Here is a 20,013-nt window from a genome sequence, read left to right as displayed (position 1 = left end):
TGTCCTGTTGAAACCTAAAGCATATCAACATGTCGCGAAGCTACCTTTTCTCAACAACATGCTGACTGGATGGATGAACACCAGACTAAATTAAGAGAGGTCATTATGAGCCTGGTCATCCAAATCAAATAGAAACTCAATTATCTTGAAGACATTCCGAGTTAACAGCCGTTACAAAAGCAGCTCATGAGCGCAGGAAACATTTGAGTGATCTATGTTCCATTAAAGCTCGGCGTGCATGACAAGATATCAATTCCAGCAGGAAAAAATGTCCACTCACCAGCCACAATGAGATGACAACTTACACGGTGAATGACAGAAAATACAAGCGCTATTCAACTATATAGACAAAACAACTGTCGGTACAAATATAATGTTTAGTTTTGGCTGACAAAATGACAGCTGTGTTCAAATCTATTCACTGACATACAGTATACCATACACAGTATGACTGGAGAGCAGATCACATTAGTCCACTTTAAGAAAGATTGCTAATCAATTATGTCAAAAAAAATATTTCAATATACTGATTTGGGACGTGACAATATTTCGAAAAGGTGATGTATCGCGATAATTTGTAGCCCATTGCATTGTTTTAAAAATGTGTCACTGTTTAAAAATAAAAAGGAACCAATAGGTTGCTACCTAAATCTTCAATGAGAGTAAGTGTCCATGTTAGCTAACTGGCTGTGATTGATGGTGCTAGAAATGGAAGTGGGAGGGTGGCAGCAAATGCCAGCTTTCCACTTCAAATCAAATGGACGTCCATTAGTGACATACGGTACTTATTTAAACTCACAGCCGAATGATGGAAATACTGTAGCTTGCTTATTCGTTTATAAGTTGTATTGTAGAATTTCGGAGAAATTATTTCCGGAACCGTGTATCAATAATTGTTGTATCGCCACTAGGCCTGTCGCGACAAAAAATTTTTAGTAGGCGATATATTGTCTCATAGATTATTTCCGATATGCGATATTATTGCCATTTTTTTTTAAAACCGATTCAGCCACTAATGTCGTGAAAAAACATCCCGATAAAAATTCAATCAATCGTTAGTCCTAAATAAAATAAACTATATTGAAAATATATCCACACACAATGTAGTGCTGCAACAATTAATTGATTTGATTGAATAATTCCATTAGAAAAAAGTTTCAAATCTATTTTTTTTCTTCGATGATTCTTTTAATTAGCATTGTAATGATCTCTTTCGAAAGTGTTCTTTTTAGTTTTATTTATTTGGCTGGATACACTGCCTTCTAGTGGCAACAGTGACTATGACATAACATGTCTAACATGGCTGAATCCAGCTGCTCCCTGTTAAGTTTTCGTTTGAGCTAATATATTTATTCAATCATTCGTAATTTAGTTTAGAGGTATATTTAGCATTTTTTTTTTGGTGGGAAGATGTGTTTGAATTATTTGTTAAGAGCTTTGAATAAAAACTTTAGCATTTTGTAGCATTTAAGCTAGCGGACTTTTGTATTGCAAGTTAGCCAATTGTTCTTTTGTTGTACTTAGATCCTCATTCATATATTTTTTGTACCGTTTGACGCAAGGCTCCGGCATGAACTTCATAATATATTGATATGAAACATTCCCCATTCACTACGTCACGTCTTCCCGAAGGGGGCCGTCTAACACTCCGCTTTATTTAGTAGCAGTCAGTCACATGAAGCGATCTCAAGCCAGATTTATGTTGAAAAACTACGAAAGCTGTACTGCATACAAACAGGAAGGATTGCCTCAGGAGTGATCTGAACGAGGATTCAAGGTAATTATTATATTTTCGTACCATGCATGCATTTTGAAACGTTGTGATTAAAATCAATGGGAGAAATTAGCCGCTACAGCATTGGCATTATACTTTGCAATATTTACGTAAAATAAATGATACCTGCACGTTTTTTTTGCTTTTCACCAAGAATCGAGACTCTTTTACGTCCATCTTGATAAAGAATTCAGGGATTTAAGCATTTATTCACAAGAATTTTCAGCGGAAAAAGCTCTTGCTTTACGCTCTTGCGGCGGGTAATTTCCTTACTGACTAGCCTCATAGTTCGCAATATATACGTAAAATAAATGCTACCTGCACGTTTTTCTTGCTTTCAACCAAGAATCGAGACTGTTTTATGTCCATATCTATAAAGAATTCAGGGATTGAAGCATTTATTTACAAGAATTTTCAACAAAAAAAAATCTTTGTTTACATATGGCGGCTGCTAATTTCCTTACTGACTATCCTCATAGTTCACAATATTTGCATAAAATAAATGCCACCTGCACGTTTTTTTATTTTATTTTTGCTTTTAACCAAGAATTGAGACTGTTTTACATCTACTGTGTATCACAAAAGTGAGTACACCCCTCGCCTTTCTGCAGATATTTAAGTATATGTTTTCATGGGACAACACTGACAAAATGACACTTTGACACAATGAAAAGTAGTCTGTGTGCAGCTTATATAATAGAGTTAATTTATTTTTCCCTCAAAATAACTCAAAATATAGACAGTAATATCTAAACCCCTGGCAACAAAAGTGAGTACACCCTTTAGTAAATATGTACATCCCTACATGTCCAAATTGAGTACTGCTTGTCATTTTCCCTCCAAAATGTCATGTAACGAGTCACATGACATTTTGGAGGGAAAATGACAAGCAGTACTCAATTTGGACATGTAGGGATGTACGTAGTTTCTGTGACTCGTGTGACTCGTTACATGTCCACTCGTTATATGACATTTTGGAGGGAAAATGACAAGCAGTACTCAATTTGGACATTTAGGGATGTACGTAGTTTTTAACGGGTGCACTGACTTTTGTTGCCAGGGGTTTAGATATTACTGGCTATATTTTGAGTTATTTTGAGGGGAAAATAAATTAACTCGCTTACAGTGCTTTGCAAAAGTATTCGGCCCCCTTGAACCTTGCAACCTTTCGCCACATTTCAGGCTTCAAACATAAAGATGTAAAATCTTAATTTTTTGTCAAGAATCTACAACAAGTGGGACACAATCGTGAAGTGGAACAAAATTTATTGGATAATTTAAACTTTTTTAACAAATAAAAAACTGAAAAGTGGGGCGTGCAATATTATTCGGCCCCCTTGCGTTAATACTTTGTAGTGCCACCTTTTGCTCCAATTACAGCTGCAAGTCGCTTGGGGTATGTTTCTATCAGTTTTGCACATCGAGAGACTGACATTCTTTCCCATTCTTCCTTGCAAAACAGCTCGAGCTCAGTGAGGTTGGATGGAGAGTGTTTGTGAACAGCAGTCTTCAGCTCTTTCCACAGATTCTCGATTGGATTCAGGTCTGGACTTTGACTTGGCCATTCTAACACCTGGATACGTTTATTTTTGAACCATTCCATTGTAGATTTGGCTTTATGTTTTGGATCATTGTCCTGTTGGAAGATAAATCTCCGTCCCAGTCTCAGGTCTTCTGCAGAACACCAACAGGTTTTCTTCCAGAATGTTCCTACATTTGGCTGCATCCATCTTCCCGTCAGTTTTAACCATCTTCCCTGTCCCTGCTGAAGTAAAGCAGGCCCAAACCATGATGCTGCCACCACCACGTTTGACAGTGGGGATGGTGTGTTCAGGGTGATGAGCTGTGTTGCTTTTACGCCAAACATATCGTTTTGCATTGTGGCCAAAAAGTTCAATTTTGGTTTCATCTGACCAGAGCACCTTCTTCCACATGTTTGGTGTGTCTCCCAGGTTGCTTGTGGCAAACTTTAAACAAGACTTTTTATGGATATCTTTGAGAAATGGCTTTCTTCTTGCCACTCTTCCATAAAGGCCAGATTTGTGCAGTGTACGACTGATTGTTGTCCTATGGACAGACTCTCCCACCTCAGCTGTAGATCTCTGCAGTTCATCCAGAGTGATCATGGGCCTCTTGGCTGCATCTCTGATCACTTTTCTCCTTGTTTGAGAAGAAAGTTTGGAAAGACGGCCGGGTCTTGGTAGATTTGCAGTGGTCTGATGCTCCTTCCATTTCAATATGATGGCTTGCACAGTGCTCCTTGAGATGTTTAAAGCTTGGGAAATCTTTTTGAATCCAAATCCGGCTTTAAACTTCTCCACAACAGTATCTCGGACCTGCCTGGTGTGTTCCTTGGTTTTCATAATGCTCTCTGCACTTTAAACAGAACCCTGAGACTATCACAGAGCAGGTGCATTTATACGGAGACTTGATTACACACATTTGTATTCTATTTATCATCATCGGTCATTTAGGACAACATTGGATCATTCAGAGATCCTCACTGAACTTCTGGCGTGAGTTTGCTGCACTGAAAGTAAAGGTACCGAATAATATTGCACGCCCCACTTTTCAGTTTTTTATTTGTTAAAAAAGTCTAAATTATCCAATAAATGTTGTTCTACTTCACGATTGTGTCCCACTTGTTGTTGATTCTTGACAAAAAAATTAAATTTCATATCTTTATGTTTGAAGCCTGAAATGTGGCGAAAGGTTGCAAGATTCAAGGGGGCCGAATACTTTTGCAAGGCACTGTATATAAGCTGCATACAAACTACTTTTCATTGTGTCAAAGTGTCATTTTCTCAGTGTTGTCCCATGAAAAGATATACTTAAATATCTCCAGAAATGCGAGGGGTGTACTCACTTTTGTGATACACTGTACATCTATGAAGGATTCAGGGATTTTAAGCATTTATTCACAAGAATTTTCAACAGAAAAAGCTCTTTGTCTGTGTTTCCACTCAGTCAACTTTGACGGCCCCCATATGAATTGGCCCGCTTTCCGTGTCCCGTCAACACATTATGAAGTCTATGGCTCAGGTATTTTAATTTATTTTAAATAAATATTGATCTTGTGACATGAAAGTGCAATTCTACATAGTTTGACGAAACAATCAGGTATTTTATTTTGTATTCACATTTAATGGTCTTTTGAAAGTGCAATCTGAGCAAGCCAAAATAAATGTTTTTGCAAGCATAAATAGTTGTGTCTTTGTTATCCATCTCCAAAAATCTATTCTGCAACACATTGAATGTTTGTAATCCGATTACTCAATTATTCGAACTAAATAATCGATAGAGTAATCGATTACTTAAATAATCGATAGCTGCAGCACGAATAATGAGTCATTTGAAAGCTAGTGCAGAATATGAAATAGGTGAGAATCCCAATGCCATTTTTGTTCTCGGCCAATTAGAGCCCATCAAAAGTGTTTATATGATCCAAAACGACTGCCATCTTGTTTTGCAAAGTGCACATTTTTGCAAATTTGAAGACAAATTTTTCATTGCTAATCAGATTTTTCATAATTGGCGTAATTTTAATGCTATTCGGAGTTCAGAATCTGAAGTATGTGAGGTTACCTCAAGAAATCTGAACATGATGTGCTTTTATTTTGAAAGTTTATCGGAAGTACATTTGCTAAACCGCTTGCTGTAAGCTTTACACTCCTTTAAAAAAAAAAACTTTTTTCGTTATTCATGTGGCGTCAGTAATAGATTTTTTTTTCTTTTTTTGCAAGTGTGCAAATGCTGTAAACTAGCGAGTTTTCATGTTCAAAGTGTCACCTTTTAACGAAATTTTTTTGCTGAAGACTGCCAATGTTTTATAGCAGGCTAGGGTACATTGTCTTTTTTCCATTAGCCTCAATGTAGCAATGTTTCCTTATCTTGTATGTCTGAACTTTAATAGGTGTGTCGATGACCAATAAACAACTGTGAAAGGAACTGGAGTCTCATATTCAATCAACACGCACGAGGCAATAAATCGCAGCCGGGAAAATTACCACCCTCATTTTTATTTACAGTGTGATAAATTGACTTATTGCATATCGCGACAGGCTTAATCGCCATATGGTGAGACCATCGTTATCGTGAGCCTTGTACCGCAAATCGTATCATGAATCACCCATAGGTTCCCACCCCAAGTACTGATGTAACCTAGCGGAGCTAGGTTCCATTGTAGATAAACCTCAGTGGTCTTTCAAGACCAAACCAAATCTAATTCAACCCTTAGATGGTTCAAAGTGTCACCAAAAGATAAATCGCACCCAGTCATACTATGTACAATATTTTATGAAAACAACACAGGAAAGAGACAATGTCAAAGAGAAGTTACTTGCATTAGAGTCAGAGAGGAAAATGGTGCATGCCAAGCCTTTAGGGTTAAGCTGAAAACAATACAATGGATAAAGAGAAACAGAAGAGTCAAAGAAATAAAAGAAAGTATGAAGCAGGCAGAGAAACATGAACACAACATTCATATCAGAAGTGAAGATCATACAAACCTCCAACATTAAATTGCTATGTCTGATATAAATTGTTTCACCCTCAAGTTTCTTAGCTCGTTTCTGTAGAAAATGGGGAAAACAGAACATCTGATTGAAAAATGTCTCACAGTCGTTCACAATATCGCAAAATTGCACTCAGTCTGCAATTGAATCCAATGGTCACTTGGGGGGGAATCATGAACTGTGAAAAACAAAAAGGCTGCAAGACCACAGCGAGTGTGATGCAGACACATTTGTAACAAAGGGAAAATGCCCACAGCTTCACGCCAGTTGTGTGTATGAAAAAACAAAGCAGAAATCCACTGACAGCATTAGTGGAAGTGCGTGTAACAAACACAACGTGCATGCAAAGCCTGCTACAGCATTTTAGACCAGGGGTGTCAAACTCATTTCAGTTTGCAGGCCACTTTCATTACAGTTATATCTCATGTGGGCCAGACCAGTTTATTTCTTGCCATTTACATACAGTGAGGAGCAGAAGTATTTGCAAATAGAAAATTAAAAATTATTAGAAAATAGGTAGAGGTCTGAAATTTCAATCATAGATGCATTTTCACTTACAGAGACATAATCTGAAAAAAAAAATCCAGAACTCACATTGTATGATTTTTCAAGAATTTATTTGTAATTTCCTGGGGTTCATAAGTATTTGTACCCCTGAGAAAATCATTGCTAATATTTAGTGCAGAAGCCTTTTTTTGCAATTACAGAGGTAAGATGCTTTCTTCACCAGATTTTCACATATGGAAACAGGGATTTTGGCCCATTCCTCCAAACAAATCTTCTGTTGGTCTGTTAGGTTTTGGGGCTGTCGTTGAGAAACACAAAGTTTCAGCTCCATCCAAAGATTTTCTATTGGATTGAGCTTTGGAGACTGGCTAGGCCACTCCAGAACCTTAATTTGCTTTTTATGAAGCCACTCCTTGTTCAGCTTGGCTATATGCTTCGGATCAATGTCATGTTGTCATGTCATCCAGCCACGATTCATCTTCAAGTCTCTGACTGAGGGAAGGAGGTTGTGGCTCAATATGTGACGATACATTTCAATATTCCTCCTCTGCTTTATACAGTACAGTCATCCTTTCCCCTTTGCTGAAAAGCAGCCCCAAAGCATGAGGTTTTCACCCCCATACTTCACAGTGGGGATGGTGTTCTTGGGATTGTACTCATCCTTCTTTTTCCTCCAAACACGACGAGTCAGCAGGGCCAAGAACGAAAAGTGGTATTAGCCATGTGGCAAAACTGATTTTGCCATGTGGCATTTTTTTTCTACATGTGGCAAAATTGATTTTGCAATGTGGCTAAATGGATTTTGCCACGTAACATTTTTTTTTGCCACGTGGCAAAATGGCTTTTGCATTGTGGCATTTTTTTTTTTTTTGCTATGTGGAAAAATGGAGTTTGCTATGTGTGATTTATTTTTGCCATGTGTCAAAATGGATTTTGCCATGCGGCATTTTTTTTGACATGTGTCAAAATGGATTTTGCCATGTGGCATTTTTTTGCAATGTGTCAAAGTGGATTTTGGCATGTGGCATTTTTTTTGCCATGTGGATTTTTTTTGTTTGCCATGTGGCAAAATGGATTTTGCCATGTGGCATTTTTTTGCCATGTGTCATTATTTTGCCTTGTGGCAAAATTGATTTTGCCATGTGACAAAATAGATTTTGCCATATGGCATTTTTTCTGGTAAGTGGTAAAATGGATTTTGCCATGTGACAAAATGGATTTTGCCGTATGGCATTTTTTCTGGAATGTGGCAAAATGGAGTTTGCCATGTGTCCTTTTTTTGCCATGTGTCAAAATGGATTTTGCCATGAGGCATTTTGTTTTTTTTTTTGCAATGTGTTAAGATGGATTTTGCCATGTGGGATTTTTTTTCACATGTGGCAAAATGGCTTTTTGCCATGTGGCATTGTTTTGTCCTGTAGTAGTTTTTTGCCATGTGGCAGAATTGATTTTGCCATGTGACAAAATGGATTTTGCCTTGTAACAAAATGGATTTTGCCATAAGGCATTTTTTCTGATATGTGGTAAAATGGATTTTGGTTCATGGCATTTTTTGGCCATTTGGCCAAAATGGATTTTGGTTTGTAGCATTTGATTTTTGCCATGTGGCAAAAGGCATTTTGCCATGTGGCATTTTTTGTCACATGGCCATAAAAAACAAATGCCACAAAGAAATGGCAAAAAAAAAAAGAAATGCCACAAGGCAAAATCTATTTTGCGACATGGCAAAAAAAAAATGCCACATGGCAAAATCAATTTCACCACACAGCAAATACCACTTTTGGTTCTCGTTCTCTCTCTCCGACGAGTTTGCACCAAAAAGTTCTGCTTTGGTCTCATATGACCAAATGATTTTTTTCCATGACCCCTGTGCATCATTCAGATGGTCCCTGGCAAACTTCAGATGGGCCTCCAAATGTACTGGCTTCAACAAGGAAACCTTCTGAGCAATGCATGATTTTAAACCATTGCACTGTAGTTTTCTTCTGACTGTAGCCTTTGAAATTGCATCCAGCTCTCTTCAGGTCATTGACCAGCTCCTGCCATGTAGTTCTAGGCTGAGTCCTCACTTTTCTTATCATGAGTGATCCCCAAGAGGAGAGATTTTACATGGAGCCCCAGTCTGAGGTAGATTATCAGTCATATTAAGCCTTTTCCATTTTTGAACAATTGCTGCAACTGCTTTGATTTAGTCTCACCAAGCTGCTTTCCAATTGACCCATAGCTTTTTCCAGCTTTGTGGAGCTCAACAATGTTTTCTCTGGTGTCTTTTCAAAGCTCTCTGGCATAAACTTCAAAATTGATTGGGACACATTCCCCAGACACTGCGCCACGCCTTCAAGTATGCGGCCATCCTACACTCCGCTTCAGTCGGTCGAAGTCGGATGCAGTTCTCAAACACATGCAGTGATCCAACGCTGGATCTAGGTTAAAAATGTACGAAAGCTGTACCGTATACAAACAGGAAGGATTTTCTCATGAGTGATTTGTTCGAGGATTCAAGGTAACTATTATATTTGTTGTACCATTTTGAAACGTGAAAAAAATCAATGGGAGAAATTAGCTGCTACGGCATTGACATCATAGTTCGCAATATTTACGTAAAATAAATGCTAAATGCATGTTGGTTTTTTTTTGCTTTTAACCAAGAATCGAGACTGCTTTACGTCCATATCTATAAAGAATTCAGGGATTTAAGCATTTATTCACAAGAATTTTCAACGGAAAAAGCTCTGTTTTCATAAGGCGTCCGCTATACAGTATTTGCTTACTGACTAGCATCATAGATCACAATATTTACGTAAAATAAATGCGTTTGTTTTTGCTTTTAACCAAGAATCGAGCCTGTTTTACATCCATATCCATATAGAATTCAGGGATTTAACCAAATATTCACAAGCATTTTCAGCAGAAAAAGCTCTTTGTCTGTGACTTGGTCAGCTTTGACGACCACGCCAACAGCGCAGGCCCCCTATTAATCGGCCCCACACCCTGTCAAAATATTATGAAGTCGATATCTCTGGTCTTGCCCATGGTAGCAGTTGGATTATGACTGACTGTGGGGTGCGGAGGTCACAGTAATGAGGTCAAACGGGTGGTGGGTGGGTGGTTGGTTACTCATAAAGGGCAAAAGTGGACTTTTTTAAGGTAGACTGACATGTCTTTGATTGTAATAATTATTGTTGATTCGCAGGGGTGAAAATACTTATGAACCCCAGTAAATTACAAATAAATTATTGAAAAACCATACAATGTGAGTTCCTGATTTTTTTTTTTAGATTATGTCTCTATAAGTGGAAATGCATCTATGGTTGAAATTTCAGGCATCTACCTATTTTCTAATTGGGTGAACTTGCAAAATTACCAGGGGTGCAAATACTTCTGCTCCTCACTTTATGTCGAGGTACCACTGTATTTTTAGAAAATGTCCAAATCTGATCTGGGCCTGTTCAGACTGGGCCACAAATCTGACACACTTGACAAGTTGCTGTGATAATGAAGACATCAAGCAGCATAGAGCGGACAGTCAAAATCCATCTGTGCTGTTCAGACTGTGAAGTTTCTTCTCCATATCAGATATGAAACCACCTCCCGTATGTGGTCTTAATCCGTCTGTCAAAAATCAAATTTCAGTGCTTTGTGACTGTTCAGTGTACTAAAGAGCCATCAGGTTTAAATCTGGATGGGCTAAAAATCCGATGTTGGCTGCAGCTCCTCTCATTCCCTTTAAATGTGGTGACTCACTTGGGAAAATCTATGTGCAGAAAGGGTGCGGCAATATACACATGAAATTGAAGGACAGCATTTTCACTCCTCTTAATGATTGAATAAGAAAATAATTGAAAAATGAAGTCAGCCATATGGTATGGATATAGTAGATAGACACAAGGCAGCCATAGCAGTCTGACTGTGAACAACAAGAAAATAAAAAGTGCAACTGACGCAAGCATATAAAAAGCAAGGTAGCAGATAAATGCTAACCTTCCTCACGCGCATCATCTCCATTTTTGTTTTGTCCTGAGGAGAGTGCTACTCTCCCATCAGAGAAAAAAAAATAGTTACATTTGTGTTATGGTATTGCGAAAAAAAACACTGAGAGGAATATATGCTCAAGTCTTTCAAGTGATCAAACATGGCACTTTTCAAATTTGAAAAACACATTGTGTAAAATTTTAGGTACATGAAATATTCTTACATATATACTAAAGAAATAACAGAAAGTAATTCAAAAATATATTGGTATTAATACAGGGTTTCCCCTACATTATACAGATTGTGGCGCACCGCCACACCAAAATAAAAGCCGCCACACCTAGGAAATGAGATTTTATTTTTAAAGGCCGTTTCAAACTAGTGGCAGCCTACGTAGTGTGAAGGGTTCAGCGGCAACCCATTCATTGTGTATTTTGGATCGGACTTTTCAGCGAAAAGGAGTGGTGGACTTGGGCGGAACGGCGAAGTTTGAATGAATTTGCGACGAGAGGTGGGGCCCAAAATAGAGCCTTGCTGTATTTTCAAAGTGCCGCCATGCTAATGTCAACAACGCATCCAATAGAAGGGGGGCTGGCGTACTTATATCTGTGCTATTAGGCTGTTTCGGTGGATGGATATACGCAATCACGGCTGACGAAACCTTGATGAACCCACTTTTTTTTTCATGGAGAAGTTTCGCGAGCTCTGGGACACTTGAAAAATGACTCTCATACCTCTCCTTTCTAAGCTAAATGGTACCTCGATGTGAGTCTGTGTGGAAATGTATTTCACGACAACAACAAAAAACTATTCACCTTCTCACTGAAACTAGTAAAACTATCATAATTTCCCCCTACTCATTGAAATAGGAAAAGTCGCTGTTTTCTTGTGCAACAATGAAAAATAAACGCATTGGTGCTTTGGACTATAGTAAATATGCTGACCGCTTTTCACTTCCTGATAGTGTCTATGTCAGGCTACGTGGCTCCTCCCGTTTAGCGTTTGCCGTGGATCGCTCTTCACACCAGGCTGAAGATAATGTGAAAAGGTCGTTGAGATCTAAAAATACATTGTAAATTTATTTGAATAATTTAACAATACGTCTTAATGAATACATATAGCTCATTATTTACATACTACTAAATACAAATTGTTCCTTTACAAGCTTTATTTTGAATATCACATCGGTTCTTCTATTGCAAGCTTGTACCTGACTACGTTGGCACGGAGTTGGAAACTGGGAGAAAAATGCACAGATAGGTTTTTAATGAATGTAATTCTGGTTTAAGCCTGTTAAAACAACCTGCATATTGACACTGACATGACATTTAAGTTCTGTATGTTAATGTTTGACCCAAATCGTCGCATCCTAGCATAGCATTTGTTCATAGCTGATGTCACTTGTTGCGATTTCAGATGAGTATTGTGAAGTACTTAGAAAAGATTTAAGTTGTCAAGATGTTTTTTCAGTTTTAATTGTTTACTTCTATTACTTGAATCTTTCAAGATTGTTAAAATTGATATTATGTCCAAATATGTTATAAAACACAGGCTTCCATAGGGTTACCTAATTTTTTTGTCCTTGGGTGACTGTCTTAACATTCAGTTGTTAATGTGGTCGACGACAGACCCTTATCCTTAGCGCACATATGGCAAGCCTTATTTTAGGCTTTGAAAAAGGCACACAAAAAAACAAAAAAAAAAATTCATCCCCTAATCTTTTAGGGTACCTGGTGTCGGACAGCATAAAACCATCAGGTTTTTGCTATTTCAAAGTTAGAAATAAGATGTTTTAAGTCATGACCACACCGTATTCCTATGCAACTCTACGGCTAGGTGTCCGACTTTTATGATTTTGGGGCGTGGTTGTCCGATAGGTCCATTATTAGTTTAACATAATACGCAGTAGAATACCTAACATTGCACACTAAAACTCGGTGACCACGAGATTAGGTTACCAAAATGGTAGAACATGTCTGCCAAATAAAAGCAAGCCCAATAAGAAAGCTAAATGTGCCCGAATCCTTGGATGGCATCAATAAAAATGTTGGATAAGGCAGTTCTAGGATTTATTCTAGGATTATTTCCAATGGAGAGGCCAGTGAGTCAATCCTGTAACACTGTTCTTTTTCTTCTCCTTAAGTAAAACTCATCAATTTTATTTAGTCTGATCATGCATTCTGTGAACAAACCTGAGTCTTTTTCTCTCGTTCCCCATTGGCAGTGGTCACAGAGGGGGAACGTCTCCGTTCTCTCCTGGCCAATGTCTGGTAGTACAGACACAGCTCACAAATACAGTATCAAGATCGAGTCGAGCACAAATAGCAAAATTTTCATGAATCTACAACCCCTAGCAAAATGTATGGACTCACCAGTCTCGGACGAGCACTCACTCAGATATTTTATCATGTAGAACAAACTCAGATAAAAAGCTTGAGAAAATAATGAATTAGTTCAAAATTGCAACTCTTTAGCATTCAGAATCACTAAAAGAAATGAATAAAAAAACATTGTGATGGTCAGTAAATGTTACTTTTATAGAGCAAATGCAGGAAAATATATATATTAATATTAGGGCTGTCAAAATTATCGCGTTAACGGGCGGTAATTAATTTTTTAAATGAATCACGTTAAAATATTTGACGCAATTAACGCACATGCCCCGCTCAGACAGATTTAAATGACAGTACAGTGAAATGCCCACTTGTTAATTATGTTTTATGGAGTTTTGCTGATTTTACAGGCTTCAGCACCCATGAGCATTGTGTAAGTAATTATTGACATCAACAATGGCGGGCTACTAGTTTATTTTTTGATTGAAAATTTTACAAATTTTATTAAAACGAAAATATTAAGAGGGGTTTTAATATAAAATTTCTATAACTTGTACTAACATTTATGTTTTAAGAACTACAAGTCTTTCTATCCATGGATCGCTTTAACAGAATGTTAATAATGTTAATGCCATCTTGTCGATTTATTGTTATAATAAACAAATACAGTCCGTATGTTGAATGTATATATCCATCTTGTGTCTTATCTTTCCATTCCAACAATAATTTACAGAAAAATATGGCATATTTTATAGACGGTTTGAATTGCGATTAATTGCGATTAATTAATTTTTAAGATGTAACTAACTTGATTAAAAAATTTAATCGTTTGACAGCCCAAATTAATATATATGAAATCACTCCATTCTGAGGAAAAAAATATGGAATCATGAAAAACAAACCAAGAAATGTCAAGGGTCAAGAATCTGCATTGGACAAGGTGATGATGCTGAAACTTTTGTTCGGTGCTGTTCCAGTGAGATTTACAACCCCTAGCAAAAAGTCAAAAAAGCATCATCACCTTGTCAAGAGTCAAGAATCTGCATTGGACAAGATGTCAAGAGTCAAGAATCTGCATTGGACAAGGTGATGATGCTGGAACTTTTGTTTGGTGCTGTTCCAGTGAGATTTGCAAAAATGACTGCCTGAAAAAAACATTAAAATTCCTTCAGTCCTTGATGATATGGGGCTGCATGTCAGGCAAAGGCACTGGGGAGATGGCTGTTGTTAAATCTTCAATAAATGCACAAGTTTACATTGAAATCTTAGACAGCTTTCTTATCCCTTCAATTGAAAATATGTTTGTCATTTTCCGGGATGACAATTCATCATGCCACAGAGCTAAAAGTGTTAAAGCATTCCTTGGAGAAAGACTCATCCAGTCAATGTCATGGCCTGCAAATAGCCCAGATCTCAACTCTATTGAAAACTTGTGGTGGAAATTGGAAAAAATGGTCCACAGCAATGCTCCGGCCTGCAAGGATGATCTGCCAACTGCAATCAAACAGAGTTGGCACCGAATTGATGAAGAATACTCATCAAGTCCATGCCTCAAAGACTGCAAGCTGTCATAAAAGCCAGAGGTGGTGCTACTAAATACTAGAGATGTGTTTTGATTGTTATTTCTTTGTTTGTTTCTCATGATTCCATATTTTTTTTCCTCAGAATGGAGTGATTCCATATATATTTCCCTGCACTTGATCTATAAAAGTAAGATTTACTGACCACCACAATGTTTTTTTTCATTTCTTTTAATGTTTCTGAATGCTAAAGAGTTGCACTTTTGAACTAATTCATTATTTTTTCAAGCTTTTTATCTGTATTTGTTCTACATGATAACATGTCTGAGTGACTGCTCGTCCAAGACCCCCATACTTTTTGCTCGGGGTTTTAGTACCTTTGAATAGAAAGCTAAGAGTAAACATACTGTACTAGTATGTTTACCTCAGTGATCCCCAAACATGATACTGATTGTTGATGAAAGCATGCTGCACCTTATTAGGATTCATAAATGATAGTAGTTTACACTGTTACACTTGTTAATTCAATGTCTATTGCAGGCTTTTCCCCTAAATCTATTATAAGAATAAAATGCCTTAATCCAGTAATGCAATACCTTAATTTCTGGAGTGGACTCTGGTCTGGGGCTCTGGGTTTTGGTGGAAGCAGTCTTCCGACTATGACCCTTATTTTCTGCTTTCCTGTCTGCAGAGCGGTGCAGTTTAGGAGTGGAGCTGTTGCTGCGGTTGGCAAAATGAAGGGTGTGTAACAGCGGCGATGGCGTGTTTTCCCCAGGAGACAATGGTGACATGATGGGTGCGCTGACTGGGCGACTTGACCTGTTGTCTGGAGTGGACGCCATGGCTTCAGTAAAGAGAAAAAAGACATGTTTGGATCACAGGTGTCAACCTCAAGACGTGCACTTAAGTTTGTGAATCTTTGCAACAGGGGGGCCCTCAATTACCAAACTATCTGAACTATTACCGTAATTTTCGGACTATAAGCCGCTACTTTTTTACTTCATTTTGAATTCTGCGGCTAATTGTCCAATCCAGGTTATTTGTTGATGTACTGGGTTAATCGGTAACACTGTATTTGGCAGTGGCGTCATAAGACTCCAAACCATCCAAACTCTCACCTGATTGCAACTCTCCTTCAAACACTCACATTTTGAATGTGGCCAGAGGTGTTCAGATACTGCTCACTCCCAAACGTTTCACTCTCCAAACTATCCAAACTCTCACATGATTGCAACTCTCCTTCAAACCCCCACATTTTGAATGTGGCCAGCGGTGTTCAGATACTGTAGCGAGCTGTCAAACCACGCGGCAAAATCTAAAGCACCCCCTGAAGCAATCACGTGGTACAGCTGGGCAGCGAGGCTTCGGACGTCATTGTTTTCGGAACCACCCCTAAATGAAGCGAGCCTCGGCGCACCCTTTATTACTCGACACACATTCTGAAGGTTCGGCGCACATCGTTACATCACTATTTATGAGTGTCCAAACCCTCAAGTTTATTTCTCCCACAGTAAGTTTGTTTGAATTTGGTTTTTACTTTGCCTTTTTTTTGGATTTTTGTTTACACATTGAGTTTTGTCACAAATTAAAACTTTTTGAGTTGATTACCACCCTGCCTTGCCACAGAAGGAACAGTATTTTTCTCATATTTACTGTTTGACTGTTTGTATTACCCAATATAAAAACAAATAGCATTTATATAATAGTTTAAGGAAAGCAAGCAGAATATATTTGGTCATAGGGCATAAGAGATACATGACGCCTTTTGACCAAGGAAGCCCAACGCGTGCGTCATGCAGCTAACTGAGCAAGAATGACACTGACTACCAGGTAATAGGAAAGACATCTACAAGCCCACGTCTGCAAAACACAAAATCCCGCAATCAGCTCTTCAGGACAGTCCAGAACAAATGGCAGGACGTCCTGTACTACCACAACACCCGATAACAAAAACAACTCTAAGGGGCCGTTTACATGGTGACTCTCCGAGAATACAAAACAATTCAAATTTGCATTTATATGGGCCTGTCTCCATTCGAACAATGTCGCAATTCTTCATGAAAACGATGTAGTATTCATGCCAGGCCCTAGGGGGCAGTGCAGATTTACAAGGTGACAGTGAATGACCCCCCCCAAAGTTCCTTTTGTTCAAAAGGGCACAAAAATGGAAACATTTAACATATTTACTTTCAAAATATTATTAAAACTACATTAAAGACGACATTCCACCATATTTGCTGTTTTAATGTTTAGTAGCACTGCTGCGCACGCCCAATGTGACGTGTACGAGTGTTGACGTTATCGGTGCGGTCTCGCTCCGCGGGAACCTTTGATATGCATGCCGAGGAAGCCCCCCTCAGTCCCCCGCAATCAAATTCTTCCACTTTGGAGGCAGGATTCAGAATTTTTCGTCTTCGCCAAGTTTGATAGCTCAACGCCTCTTACTCAGTTGCTTCATTAACCATGACCCAGCAACGGTGACACACTAACTTGACCGCCCAAATCTGCAACAGAAGAAGACCCAAACACACCCTTCTTCCTGCCCACAGCCCGCCCCACGAGAGCCTTCAAAAAGACAATGTTTAACAAATTGTTGTCATTTTTTCCTCAGGAATCTTTTGCTGACTTGTGATATGGTGACTTTGGAACCAGTCTGTCTCCTCGCCTGGGTCTGTTGCTGTTTTGCCTTGCCGTTTGATCGCTGTCAACCTGAATAAATTGTCAACTTGTGTTTCGAAGCATTTTTCCAGCTTTCAAAATGGAGTCAGTACAAGAGGTTAAGACCAAGTGGAACGCATGGAGTTTGGCCTTTTGGCCGGGTTTTTGGAGTTTTGCCGGCCCGGGTTGTTGCAACTGCGCCAGCGCAGGTCCGGCGGTTCAGCTGGCGTAATTCCGGCAATATGGCTAGAAGGTGAGATTCCTTCACCACCTTTTGTTTTCCCTACTATTGGGTCCACCACGCTTCCACGCCATGACACTATATCAGTAAAGTTTTAGGGTTAGTCGATATTTCAGCCCAGTATGTCGGCTGACTGATATATCGGTCGATCTTTACTGCTCACAGAGTCACTGTTTGCGTCGAAAGCATCAACCTTGACATTACTAAAAAACAACAAATAAATAGCAAAAATGTTGTACCTCCATCCATGCTGCGGGAGTTCCTCTTACTGGAAGTGCGCTGGAAAAGAGGAGCTGGCCTGTCAATGAGAGAGCTGGCCTGTTTGGTCTGAGCCTGAGTTCGACCACTGTAGCGAAATTTTGAGCCCAGTGCTAGAAACTTCCTGGGAGTTGTGACCATCTCAGTAGATGTCAGCCTACGCACACAGAAGGTTTCATTAGCTTGTCATTCATTCATTTGAAATTTAAACAGGAGAAGAATTAATATATCCAGACACAATACCTGAAGAAGGTGTGATGTTCTACACATACTTTCCAAAGTTTTTTGGCTGCTTTGTAGTTTGGTAGTTTGAAGCCTATAGCACTCTCATACTGTTCAACCTGTTGGTGACAATACATCTGAATTTATTCAAACCATTATGGACAAGCTAGTGAGATTTTATGCGTTCTGTACCTCTGATGGGCGTATTTTGATGAAGAAGCTGCTGCGCTTATATGAGACCTTCAGGACTTTGGGCCAGGGGAAACGGTTTATCCTCAGTTTGTCTTTATAAACCATCAGACCATTTGAGCAAACTCCCAGCATTATGTCAACACCATCAAGATCCTGACAAACAGAAAACAAAGACGCAATGATTAACACTAGGTGGTAATTTCATGAAAGTAAATGTTAAATTTAGGGCTGTCAAAATTATCGCGTTAACGGGCTGTAATTATTTTTTTTAAATTAATCACGTTAAAATATTTGACGCATTTAACGCACATGCACCGCTCAAACAGATTAAAATGACAGCACAGTGTCATATCCACTTGTTACTTGTGTTTTTTTGTGTTTTGTCGCCCTCTGCTGGCGCTTGGGTGCGATTGATTTTATGGGTTTTAGCACCATGAGCATTGTGTAATTATTGACATCAACAATGGCGAGCTACTAGTTTATTTTTTTGTTTGAAAATTTTACAAATTTTATTAAAACGAAAATATTAAGAGGGGTTTTAATATAACATTTCTATAACGTGTACTAACATTTATCTTTTAAGAACTACAAGTCTTTCTATCCATGGATCACTTTAACAGAATGTTAATAATGTTAATGCCATCTTGTTGATTTATTGTTATAATAAACAAATACAGTACTTATGTAAAGTATGTTGAATGTTTATATCCGTCTTGTGTCTTATCTTTCCATTCCAACAATAATTTACTGAAAAATATGGCATATTTTATAGATGGTTTGAATTGCGATTCATTAATTTTTAAGCTGTGATTAACTCGATTAAAAATTTTAATCGTTTGACAGCCCTAGTTAAATTATATAGTTTTGTGTTAGATTAGTAGTAGTACTAGTAGTAAGGATGGCTGCCAACCTCCCACTTTAAATGAATTGGATGTCTATGGCAGTCAATGGCAACCAATGCATTTAATTCTGGGGCATTTCAGGTCATTTGCTGTTGATTTTGGGTTACAGAACGGGAAGTGACCTGGGGAATTTTCCCAAACGAACAGACAGTGACTCAAACTCAACAGGAAGTGACTTGTAAATGTGCTAAAATGAACAGAAAGTGACCTGTATATGCCCTGAAAATTGGAAAGACTGGCTGCGAATGCTTTGGTTTTCAATGAAAGAACGTTTATTCAGCCGTCCCAGTCTAAATGGATTGGGCGTCTAGCACCGTCAATGGCAGCTATTGAGTTAACAGAGACTAGCGGTATACTTTCGTGGAAACTTCTTGGCTTCTTATCGATTACCTTTCTGGATACAAAGTACAGGTAGTTTTCAGGTTACGACGTACCCGACTTTCGTGATTTCGACTTTACGACGCCGGAGTCTCGCATGCTATTTTGTCTACAGTTGTTTTTTTTTCTTTGTTTTTAAATAATGTTGACTTTTGTTATGTGATGCATGCTTTTATTTTGGCACAGGAAGCAAGAGAGCAGGTAGTATTTCCACACTAGGCATGCCGGTATGAGATTTTGACGGTACGATAACCGTGAGCAAAAATACCGCGGTTTCACGGTATCACGGCATTGCAATTATAGCTCCAAAAAATTTTTAGATGTATGGGTTTAAAAAAATAACTTTTTTCCATTGAACAGGATTTTTTTTTCAGACCATAGTTGCAAATTGGAACATGAATATATTGTTAAAATAAATAAATTATCAATTAAAAAAAAAAAAAAAATTAAATTAAATTAAAATAAATATAACTATAGATTATACTCATAGCCACAGCTCAAGTTGCTCAAGATTAGAGCAAGAACAAAATAATTTCTATAAA

At 38.3% G+C, this 20,013-nt stretch overlaps 1 protein-coding gene across 13 annotated transcripts in view; it reads right to left on the bottom strand.

Annotated features, from left to right (window-relative positions):
• Nucleotides 1-20,013, bottom strand: part of epb41a (erythrocyte membrane protein band 4.1a) — a 174,383-nt gene that overhangs the window by 93,937 nt on the left and 60,433 nt on the right. For 3 of the 13 annotated variants that reach the window (XM_057828657.1, XM_057828644.1, XM_057828645.1), the window contains exons 9-16: nt 18,192-18,344; nt 18,021-18,118; nt 17,759-17,934; nt 15,217-15,464; nt 12,960-13,034; nt 10,777-10,824; nt 6,283-6,345; nt 6,118-6,165 (exon numbers count right to left, since the gene is read on the bottom strand). In XM_057828657.1, the coding sequence (XP_057684640.1) occupies nt 6,118-6,165; nt 6,283-6,345; nt 10,777-10,824; nt 12,960-13,034; nt 15,217-15,464; nt 17,759-17,934; nt 18,021-18,118; nt 18,192-18,344 (909 nt within the window). The remainder of the gene's footprint in view (nt 1-6,117; nt 6,166-6,282; nt 6,346-10,776; nt 10,825-12,959; nt 13,035-15,216; nt 15,465-17,758; nt 17,935-18,020; nt 18,119-18,191; nt 18,345-20,013) is intronic. The other 10 variants (XM_057828647.1, XM_057828649.1, XM_057828648.1 and 7 more) reach the window with 9 other exon arrangements.

Source organism: Corythoichthys intestinalis, chromosome 22 (genome assembly GCF_030265065.1).
Source record: "Corythoichthys intestinalis isolate RoL2023-P3 chromosome 22, ASM3026506v1, whole genome shotgun sequence".
Lineage (NCBI taxonomy): Eukaryota > Metazoa > Chordata > Actinopteri > Syngnathiformes > Syngnathidae > Corythoichthys > Corythoichthys intestinalis.
Note: the sequence above shows the minus strand (reverse complement) of the source record. Positions and strands in the feature narration are given on the sequence as shown.